Below are 12,009 nucleotides of genomic sequence, written 5' to 3' on the forward strand. Positions count from 1 at the left end.
TTTTAATTTATTACACATTATATATAATATATGGTAGGGTGCCACTTATTTTCTTAAGTTAAATTTTTAACCTAATTTTGTTTTTATATATATTTTAAATACAAATCCGTAGTTTAAGCTTAATCGAACAAATTTAAAATGTGGCGACTAAAGCCGAAAGTTGAGTAATAATAAGTATTTCAGTTTTAATAGAACTATTATTATAATTAGGGCCCGGAAGTTCATGCATTTGCATGTTTTTAATGAGTGCATCAAAAAGTTGCTGGATGAGCTACAAATTTGAATCACAACCTGATGAGTTCAAAAATGAAATTTTAGTTTGCATATTTTCGCATATTTTGAGGTTTTTTACATAATATGCATATTTTAAAAAAAAATTGCATTTTATTGCATTTTACCTTTGATATTTTTTTTTTCATTAATATTTTATAGAAATTTCGGACTTTGAGTATAAAAACCTATTTAAAATTATACAGGTCGTACTTTAATTTAATATTATGTAATTACTAGGGCCCGGAAGTTCATGCGATAATTCATGATAGGCGATAACGATAAGCCAGTACTTAGCCTATACTTCTAGCTAAATTGAATTGAAACGATAATCGACAATTGTTATATTCTCAAATATCAAGTATTAATAAAATGGTTTAATGACTGTCGCGATTATCATGATAGCACGATACAAGAACGTATTATAGTGAGAGTCCGAGCACAAGGTTTAGTCCGTTAGTCGTGTGCGATCGTCCTATAGTGTTGTTTTTGTTTTACATCAGTTTCCATTAATTTTAAAATGCCAAAAGTCGGAACGAATCGAATTTGTAGTTATGTGGCCGAGTTTGGTGAAAATATATTTGCATCCGATGGAGGTGTTTTATTTTGTAAAATGTGCGAAATAAAGGTGAACAGTGACAAACGTTTTTGCGTAACTCAGCATATAAAAACTGAGAAACATGCTCGAGCTGTTAATCGCAAAGCTAAAAAAAATAGTTCAACGCAACCGCTTATTACGACACCATCATCACGAAAATCTGATTTTAACAAAGATTTATGCAAAGCATTGTTAAAATCAAATATTCCGTTGGAAAAACTAAGCAACACACATTTTCGATCATTTCTAGAAAAATATGTGGATAAGGACATTCCTTCCGTATCTACGCTAAGAAAAACCTACGTCGAAGATTGCTACCAAGAAACGATGGACGAGATAAGAAATGAGGTGAAAAATAAAAAGATTTGGGTGTCGATTGATGAGACGACAGATTCAGAAGGGCGATATGTTGCGAATGTTATAATTGGCACGTTACCAGTAGATGAACCTGGTAAACATTTTTTACTTGCCTCTGAAGTTCTGGAAAAAGCAAACCATACAACAATTAGTAAGCTTTTTGACAAAGCACTTTTTTCATTATGGCCGAAAGGAATACAACATGACGACGTTATTTTGTTTGTTAGCGATGCAGCACCGTATATGGTGAAAGCTGCAAAATCCATACAGGCCTTTTACTCCAAAATGATACATGTAACCTGTCTGGCCCACGGTCTTCACCGAGTATGTGAGAAAATTCGAGCAGAATTCCCTAAAGTCGATGAACTTATATCCAACATGAAAAAAGTATTTTTGAAAGCACCAGCTCGCATCGAATTATTTCGACGAGAAGCCGCTGATACGCCATTGCCACCTTCACCAATTATAACGCGCTGGGGTACCTGGTTGAAAGCGGCTATGTATTATTGTGAGCATTTTAAAACTATAAAAAAAGTTGTTAATATGCTTGATGCTGATGATGCCGTGGCAATTGAAAAAGTAAAACAAATAATATGTGATAAAAATGTTCAATCAAATTTAATTTTTATTCACACAAATTATGGTTTCTTAATATCAGCCATTAACAGTTTAGAAACTCGAGGAACACCCTTAGTTGAAGAAATTCAAATTGTAAATAATGTCATAAAAAAATTAAAAGAAATTAAAGTTCCAAAAGGCGTTATAATTTACAATAAATTGGAACAAGTTATTGAGAAAAACGAGGGGTTTAAGATACTGTCAACAATTTCAAAAGTCATGTCAGGAGAAGAAACAACAACAGATGGCCTTCCAGAGGATCTTCAAATTTCAGATTTCATACATTTCAAGTATGCTCCAATTTCTTCTGTTGATGTAGAACGGAGCTTTTCTCTTTACAAAAATATGTTGGCTGATAATCGCCGTTCATTTGTATTTGAAAACCTGTCAAAGTCACTGGTTGTAAATTGTAATTCCTAAAGTAAATATAACATAATATATACCATATTAATTAATAAATAAATTGTGCTTGTTTTTTCCCATATTTTAATTATTTTTTTTTTTACCAAAAACGAAAATAACTTGATGTTTTTTTTTTTTTTAAATGCATATTTAGCGCATATTTTATTGATCTTGAGCGCATATTTGCATGCATATTTTGATAGTTTTTTGTGCATGAACTTCCGGGCCCTAATTATAATTATTATTATTTATTATAAAATATAAATGATAGCGATATCTATCTGATTATCATTATAACGCAACATCATGTACTTATTGAATATTATTAATAATCTTTTATCGTACTTGGGAATATTCCGTTGTCCTATATCTATTTATTTACATTGCAGTTATCGAACCAAATAATAAAATAATAAAACATAGTGTCAGTGTGATTTGTTATGCAGTAACGGTACGTCGGTACCTACATATATATTAAATTATTACCTCAGTTATTCAAATATTTAAAATGTCATCGCGTGAAAAAATATTTATTATTGGGTATATGAATCATCAAATAACAGGCTCAAAATTGCCTTCTAGAGGTGACTGTCTTAAAGTCTTATTTTATAATATAAGAATAACAAAACTAAATTTAAACGATAGTGCTTCTCTAGTGATTGAGTAATGTATAGTGTTTTGGAAAAAAGCTAGGATTTTTTAAAAAGAAATAAATTTGAAAAATATTAGGTATTTTTATTTTATTTAAATTTAAGTTTAAAATTATTTTTTCTTACATAAATTTATCTTGTTAAGGTATTTAATTATTTAAATATTTAAATATTTCTTTTAGCTACGGTTGAATACAGTTCGGAATCTGAACCAGAATATATGGAAAAATCTTTTGAAATAGATGAACAGCAAGAAACAGGACCGTCCAAGTCCAAAAGGGCTCGTAAAGAACTATTGACCTCTAGATTAGCTGCTGCTTTTGACAAATGCAAAATTAGTGAAAGGGACGTCATACATTTGTTAGTTTCGTTTTTGGAAGCTGTATCATTAGATCCTTCTGACTATATTATCAATAGGACTTCCATACGAAATGCTAGAGCTGTCTATCGGGAGTCATATGACCAAAAATTAAAGCAATCCTTCACTAATTTAAATGTAAAGTCGGTCGTTGTTCACTGGGACACTAAAATAATGGAAAATATATCTGGAAAATGTGTCGATAGATTAGCAGTCATCGCTACAGGTACGAATTTTCAACAATTATTGGGAATACTGGAAGTGTCGGCGGAGACAAGGCTTGAAATTCCATCTGCAGTTTTCGATACTTTAGAAAGTTGGGCACTTCTAAATATAACTCAAGCATTTGTTTTTGATACGACCACGTCGAATACTGGTAGATATAATGGTGCCTGTACATTATTAGAAAATGAATTAAATAGACATATTATTTATTTTGGTTGTAGACACCATATATTTGAGATAATTCTAGCTGACATTTTTAAAATCAATTAACATTTGACAATGTAAAATCTCACCTATGACAGGTCCAGATATTCCTTTATTCAAACGATTTAAGGCAAAATCTCTAACATAGATATTAAAAATGCATTAGGAAACAACTACATTGACATTGTGGAATATGCAAAACTTAAACTTTCGACAAATTTAATCCAAGATGATTATAAAGAATTATTGGATTTAATAATTATTTTTTTGGAAGAAGTACCTCCTGGAGGAATTAAGTTTAAAAAACCAGGTGCAAGGTGGATGGCCAAAGGCATCTATTATCTAAAATGTATTTATTTCGGCAAGAGTTTAAGTTAACAAATAATGAGGTTAATTCTATTTTTCATATCAATTTGTTTTTAATTAAATGTTATGCACGCCTCTGGTTTTTTGCGCCAAATGCCAATGAAGCTCCATTAAATGATATCATGTTTTTAAGAACTTGCTACGAGTATCGTACAATTAATAAACTGATTTCTAATTCTGCTATTCAAAAGTTTCTTAGACATTTGTATTACTTAAACGAAGAATGTATCACTTTAGCACTGTTTGATAACAGAATAAATGAAGACACCAAAATGAAAATGGCCCAAAAAATGATAGCAATTGATGACGAAGAGGACTACGAAGAAGAAATAACAGAAAAAAAATTAATTTTGAATAAAGAAGAATTAATTTGTCTTTTAGAAAATGACGTTAATAATATTTTATTAAAACTCGTGAACTATAAATATAAACATTTTTTAGAACGATTTGATATTTCAATTGCATTTTTAAAATCACATCCAAATATATGGAGTGATTTATCCGAATTTATAGAAGGGAAAAAATAGTAAGTGATCTTAAAGTAGTAAACGATCCTGCAGAACGAAGTATAAAATTAAAGGAAGAGTTCAATCATAAAATTACAAAAAATGAAGACCAAAAGCAATTTCTATTAAAAGTAAATGATAAATATTAACTTTATGAAATATAGTATAATATATTAATAAACATTTTTATATTTTCAGACTGTTCAAGATTATCGTAAAAAATATTCAAAATCTGTTATATTGAAAAATCTTAAAAAACCTTTATAAAAATTTTGTCTTTTAAATAAGTAAATTTATTTTGTTATTATAATTAAAACATCTAAATGTATAGTGTATCAGAAATATAAAATATACATTTTTTTTCAAATTTCAAATTTCAAAGCAATTATACACCAAAACTAACATTTTACTCTTTTCCATAAAAATTTGAGCTTAAGTCGCCACCTGTTAATTAAGTTCGATCAAGCTCAAATTTTACAGGCATTAATTTTAGGTGTATTGTAACAAAATTCCAGCTCGCACTTTAAAAATTTGGCAAAAATTTTTTTCTTCAAATCAGTAACTGGCACCCTAATATATGTTTTGTCCATAGATAAGTATAATATACGTAATAGATAGGCAACTCCTATGTTATAAAAATGAACCGTATTCGAGCGCTCCCTGTGGTTGTACGACAATACTAAGATAGCGTTACCATCGATAATTGGGGCTAGGTAAATTGAGTCCGAGATAAGTTTGGTACATTTTTAAAGCGTTAAATTGAGTCCCGGGGAAAAATAGGTAGTAGGTAAGTTGAGTCCCTTAAAAAATAAGGCAGTAGGTAATTAGAGTCCCAGGGAAAAACGATTTATAACATGCATTTACAATTTAAAAATGTGCACTATAAAATTTTTATTTGTGATTTCTGGACATTCATTGACTGCATGTATATGATTTTGAAAATAGCAACATGCATTTTTATTGCATAAAAAATAATTATATAATTGATAAAAATTCAATTAAAATGCATGTTGCTATATTCAAAATCATATAGGTAAATGCAGTCAATGAATGTCTACAAATCACAAATAAAAATTGTATAGTGCATATTTTTAAATTTTAAATGCATATAAATCGTTATTCTGTGGGACTCAAATTACCTACTACCTATTTTTCCCCGGGACTCAATTTACCGAGTTAGGGTCATTTGGGACTCAATTTACCAACCCCGCGATAATTACTGTTATATCGATATCGATATTTTTACCTATCAATAGTTTTTTTTTTGTTATTATTTATTAATACATAAATAATACTTTAAATAACAATAAATAATATCATTAATTATACATATTAAATAACATAATTATAATACATCAATAATACTTTAAATAAAAATTAATAATAATATTATTGATTATACATAACATAATTATAATACATAAATAATACTTTAAATAATAATAAATAATATCATCAATTATACATATTACATAACATAATTATAATACATCAATAATACTTTTTTTTTTTTTTTTTTTTTTTTTATTAGCTTTCAGTTTAACTATTACAGCTCAACAATTATATGAAAGACATAACAAGATACAGTACTATAGAATACAATATTTAAACAAAAAAAAAAAAAAAATGAAAATTTATCGATGACTGATAACAATGAAATAAGAAGAAATTAAAAAGTAAATTAAATAAAGAAAATCATATTATGAAACCAGCCTCCAAAATAAAATTAATAATTATATTTGTTACTATTTCCGAATTGGAGTTGAGGATGGAGAAGAGGTCAATAGGAACTTTGATGGAGTTGAGAGAATTGAATAAAATAGCGCGCTTCACTTGCAGAGAAGGGCAATCAAAAAGAAGATGAGGGAGATCGCAGATACTTTCGTTGGGATGTAGAGTACAGAGTGGGGAGTTATTTAGACCTAATTTGTACGAGTGAGCAGGTAGTAAAGTATGACCAGAACGTAGGCGATTGAATTGTATGATACTAGATCTTGGTAAATTGAGGTTGTTAAACCATGTTTTGTTAAGGACATTTGGTACGATGTTTTTGTTTCTGGTAGCAAACTCAGCTGGGAGATTTGACCAGTATGTGGACCAGAGGTTAGATATATGACACCGTAAAATTGGAATAAAATCAGTACGAGCGAGTTGAGAGAGCAGGACATATTAAATTGGACGTTGATTTAGCCAGATTATCGGCGACTTCGTTCCCATGTATACCGATATGGCTTGGAACCCAAAGAAATTGTATGGTATAATTAGCTTGATGGAGTTTTAGGATGATTGATTTAATGATAAGGATTAGAGAAGACAGATGAGAGTCAAAAGGATTAGACATTAGTGCTTGTAAACAAGACATTGAATCAGAAGCAATTAAGTATTTATTGGACGCGAGGTTTGAAATAAGAGATAAAGCTTCAATGATTGCATAGCACTCAGCAGTGAAAGATGAAGAAGAAGGAGGTAGATTGTTTGAGAAGGAAATATGTAGTTCTGGGATATAAAAAGAATAGCCGGCAGAAAGAGGCGAAACAGAGCCATCAGTATACACCACGATGAAATGATCAAAGTTTAACTTAAGAAACTCAGAAAAAATTTTATTGACCATAGGGAAAGACATTTTTTTAAGTTCTAGAGAGGATAGAGATGAGAATTGGTTTTCGAGTCTAACGAGGGGAAAGAGTAGAAGAGATTCAAATGATTGTTCGTAAAGAGGTAATTTGGATGATTTACAGATATATTGGTGAAAATTAGACAGAGCATTAGCTGAGATAGATAGTATAGGCATAGACTTTGATACATAACGCCAAGAAAGAAAAAGAGAAAAAAACATGTCAAAAATAAAATGGTTTGAATAAGCTAGAGATTTAAGAAGAAATTTACCGGCTAGCCATTGACATCTAATATTAAAAGGTGCACAGTTAGCTTCGACTTCAATGACAGGACAAGGAGTGGATTTAACAAAACCCATAATGTTCCTCAAACAGGAAATTTGCAGTTTGTTTATTTTTTTCCAATTCGAGAAGGAAGCAGAGCCGAAAAAGAAACAACCATAGTCTAGTTTGGATCGAATGAGAGTGCGGTAAATTGTTAATAGGCAAGAGGGGTGAGAGCCCCACCAGGTATTCGACACTACCCTAAGGAAATTGGACCAACGAGAAATAGAAGCAGAGAGTGAGGTTATGTATGGTTTCCATCGTAATTTTGTGTCTAGTATGATGCCCAAATATGTGACATTGGGAACAAATGAGATGATTTGGTTATCGTAGTAAACATTAGGAGGATCTATATATCTACGTCGAGTGAAAATAACGGAATTACATTTCTCCGGAGCAACTTCAAACGATACCCTATCTAATATGGTTCTTAGGTCTTTAAGAGCTGAATTTAGATGTTCGACAGCAACACTAAGAGACTTATTTGAAGTGAAAATGACCATATCATCAGCATAAATTAGACATTGATGCCCGAGGGACCTTAGATTCTTATCGACAATGCTCATATGTATATTGAAAAGTAATGGACTAAGACAACTACCTTGCGGCAGACCTGTGAAAGTAGAACGAGTATTATGTGAGCCAAAGGGAGAGGAGAAGAAGAGATTTCTATGATTAAAGAGAGAGAGCAAAATGTTACAGAAATTAGGAGGAGCATGTAAAGAAAGGAGATGTGAAATAAGAGTGGAGATATTGACAGAGTCAAAAGCGCCGCGAATATCAACGAAAGTAGCTACAAAAAATTGCTTATTGTTAAAGGAGTGATAAATATGACCCACGAACGTTGCGAGGCATTCCGTGGTACCCAGACCTTTCCTGAAAGCAAAAATATTAGTAGATAAAATAGAGTTAGATTCAAGCCACCAATCAAGCCTTGATTTGAGCATATATTCGAATATTTTGCACAGAGAGGAAGAGATCGCTATTGGTCGGAAGGAAGTATTAGAGTTTTGTTTAGGTATAGGTATGATTTTATAGGAGTTCCACGACAACGGAATTTGTTGATTATTAAGTATGTTGTTCATTATAGAGAGGAGAGAATCTAAAGCGTTTTTGGGAAGGTGTTTAAGCATAATTGGAGAAATATTATCGAGACCAGAAGCGATAGACTTACGGGAAGAAATAGCTAGTTGTAATTCTGATATATTGAAATTGTTTATAAGAACATGATCGGGACGGACAGAAGGAGAATAACAAGGGAAAAATTCGGAATAGTTTGGGACATAACATGGCGCAATTTTAGAGCAGAAACTCTCGAACCAATCATCATTGTCTGGACGTACAGGAGAAATAACGCAGTTTTTGAAACGACGAGCTGTGGACCAGAGGTGTTGTATGGTATTGGATGGTTTTAGTCTAGATTAAAAACGCTTCCAACTATTTCTTTTTTCATTTTTTAAAGTTCGAGTTGTGAGGGCACATGCATTGCTATATAAGAGAAAGTCGGACATAGAACCTGTGCGACGAAAAGTTTTAAAAAGTGAGGATCGATTTTTCACAGAGTTGGTACAAGTAGAGTTCCACCAGGGAGGAGTGGGCGGGAAAGATTTTTTATTTGGTCTCATACTGGGAATTGTTGATATAGCTGCATTATCAATGATGTTTGTGAACGCTGTATAGAATATTAGAGGGTTTGGATCATTTGATAAAGATGAAATCGAGTTTTGGATATGGTGGGAGAAAGACGCCCAATCCGTTTTATTAAAATTGAAATGAATAGGAATATTTCGGATTGAGTCAGATCTGGGAATTGGGTATGTGAGATTAGAAAAGTTTGTTATAATGGTAATTGGGAAATGATCACTACCGTGAGCATCACATAAAGTATTCCATGATAACTTCCAAGCAAGGTCGGGAGAGCAAAAAGATAGATCGATGGCTGAATCAGTGGAGTTTAGGCGCCCCACGTGTGTAGGACTACCGTCGTTTAAAATACATAGGCCTAATGAGTTTATAGTGTCATAAATCTGGTTTCCTCTACGAGAAGTTTGAGTGGAACCCCAGGCGGGATGAAAGGCGTTGAAGTCGCCGCAAAATAGAGAGTTTTGAGTGACTAAATTAAAGATGGTCAACCAGAGATCATTAGGAACATTAGAACTACCGGGGATATAGCAAGACCATACCTTAAGTGGAAATGGGAGATCTGATTTCGAAAATTCAATACCAATAAGATCAATTTTAAACCTTATGAGACTATTTCTGGTTATATTGTCAATGGGTATAAGTTTAGATTTAAAAGAATTATGTACAGCTATGGCGACGCCACCATAGCCATCTGGCCGATCGCATCTAAATGTCCTGAAATGTGGTATTTTGATGGAGCGTGATGGGAGGAGCCATGTCTCGGAAAGAATGGCTATAGAATATTTTTGGCTAGCGAGTAAGTATTGCAGAGATGGAAGGCGAGCTGCAAGGCTCCTAACATTCCATTGCGAAATATTGAAATTTTGGAGGGAGTTTATTTTATTTTTGTGAGAGAATTGCATAGTTATTTAGTAAATTAATTGTGTATAAGTTTTGAGATGATCGTGTGATAGCTAGACAATTGTTATTATTGAACAGAAGAATTAGGAATAGGTATAGCTAGGAGGGAAGATAAAGAAGATTCTATTAGATTCTGAAGGGAGGAGGGAGAAAACGGAGAAAATAACGAAGGGGAATTAATGAGGGATTCGGAGAGTTTGAGGGATAGTGTATGTACCCAAGAGAAATCATTTGGGGTACTTTCTTGTAACAGAGGTTGATTAATATCTGATTTGTTAAAAAAACACCCATTAGGAGAAGAATACGATTGTACAACTGGTAAAGTAATATTTCCTTTAGATTGAGGAGGACAATGTTTATGTTTAATTTTTTTAGAATTGAAAAAATGGTGATTGTCATTAAGACTGGGGAAATGATCATAATTTAGAGAGTGGTTAATTTCAATAGATTTAGAAGTTGGAGACTGGTTGTTAACAATGTCAGAGTATTTGAAAGCAGAAGTATAACAATTATTTTTCTTAAAAGCTATCGCATCCTTGTAAGAAATATTTTCAGTTGCCATGATTTTTTTAATACTCTTTTGGGTAGACCATTCTTGACAACTTCGGTCCGTAGACAGGTGAGGTAGCTTGCAAAAAAGACAAACCGGATCAGTGGCTTGGGCAGAGGGACAGGTTTCGAGCGTGTGCTTGGCTTCACCACAGTGACTGCACCGTGCGTCACTACGACAGTATTTTTGAGTGTGTCCAAACCGTAAACAACGGTTACATTGAACGAGAGAACGAATACTAGGCTTAACTTCAAAAAGCATATTGAAAAGCGAGATGACAGGTGGAATTTTGGTTGCCACAAATTTCAATTCGACAGTGCGTGTGTGAATAGTATTACCATCTCTTTTTATTGAGATACGCTTAAAGTTTTCTATTGGAACAGGAGAGAGGAGACCCTCAAAAAATTCCTCTTCTGAGATGTTGTTATCAAGCTTGATAACACCATACGAAAAAATAAGCGAGACAGGTATGTTTACCTGGAAACCGTTATCACTCGGGATTTTAGAACTTAGGCATATATTGCCGTTGGTGATCGAATTGAAAGTAATTTTAACTTTTTTTGAGCCGACTGGTTTAATATTGGTAATGCCAGTGAAGTTGGTAGAAAAGAATTTTGCTATTTTAAACGGATGCAAATTCCCTAAATTTTTGTTTTGATCGGTGCATTCGGCGAGTATAACTATAGGACCATTATAATCCGGCGAAAAATATCTTAGACGAGTGTTAATGTTATTATTATCGATAGCTGGGTTTTGGTTTGTTAATGGCATAGTGATATCTGTAGATAACGTGGTGGCTGAGGCACTCATTAGAACGGTCGTAGCCGTTAATAGCATCATCGACCATAATTGGCTCGTGCGCGTTATCGGGAATATTATAATTGAAAGTAGTGTTTGATGTATCAAGAACCGGTGGATTATCCATAATTTGTTGTAAACCTGGAGAGACGGGACTGGTTGGGTTTGGTTTAGTTTTAGACTTACGTTGGTACGAGACGAGTGTAAATTCGGAGCCGAGCCCCGAACTTCCATTTTGAGAAGTCGATTTTAGTCTGTTCGTAGACGAATTCCGGCCGGCGCGAGAGCCGCCGCCCGAAGACGACGACATAGATAAAACGAACTAACTAGCAATATACGAAATATATTACACAGAGCAGGTCTTATCAGCAATGCACTAAAAACAACACACGACCGTTCACCACGGCGGGAGAACGCAGATTTGAAAATAATACTTTAAATAACAATAAGTAATATGATTAATTATACATAATAATATAATAATCAATGGTAAAGTTGATAAAAAATAAATTTACAATGCATATTATTCAGTAATACAACATTATGTAATTATAAATATTAAACATTAAGTAGTGTCAACTAAACACTTACTAATTGAATTGAATAATAAAAAAACTAAATACA

The 12,009-nt window shown here is 32.6% G+C and overlaps 3 protein-coding genes across 3 annotated transcripts; 1 reads left to right on the forward strand and 2 right to left on the reverse strand.

Annotated features, from left to right (window-relative positions):
• Positions 1 to 220: 220 nt before the first annotated feature.
• Positions 221 to 2,327, forward strand: LOC149061330 (uncharacterized). Its single transcript, XM_089217582.1, has one exon. The coding sequence runs from the start codon at positions 791 to 793 to the stop codon at positions 2,261 to 2,263; it is 1,473 nt and encodes a 490-aa protein (XP_089073708.1). The 5' UTR covers positions 221 to 790; the 3' UTR covers positions 2,264 to 2,327.
• A 4,364-nt stretch (positions 2,328 to 6,691) lies between these two features.
• Positions 6,692 to 8,059, reverse strand: LOC149061331 (uncharacterized). Its single transcript, XM_089214942.1, has one exon. It carries the CDS (start codon positions 8,057 to 8,059, stop codon positions 6,692 to 6,694), a length of 1,368 nt encoding a protein of 455 aa, XP_089071068.1.
• Positions 8,060 to 10,104: 2,045 nt separating this feature from the next.
• LOC149061332 (uncharacterized) lies at positions 10,105 to 11,619 on the reverse strand. Its single transcript, XM_089214944.1, has one exon. It carries the CDS (start codon positions 11,617 to 11,619, stop codon positions 10,105 to 10,107), a length of 1,515 nt encoding a protein of 504 aa, XP_089071070.1.
• Positions 11,620 to 12,009: the final 390 nt, after the last annotated feature.

The sequence above is a fragment of the Diuraphis noxia genome, unplaced genomic scaffold, assembly GCF_037042655.1.
Source record: "Diuraphis noxia isolate RWA-SAM2 unplaced genomic scaffold, SU_Dnox_SAM2 contig0001, whole genome shotgun sequence".
Lineage (NCBI taxonomy): Eukaryota > Metazoa > Arthropoda > Insecta > Hemiptera > Aphididae > Diuraphis > Diuraphis noxia.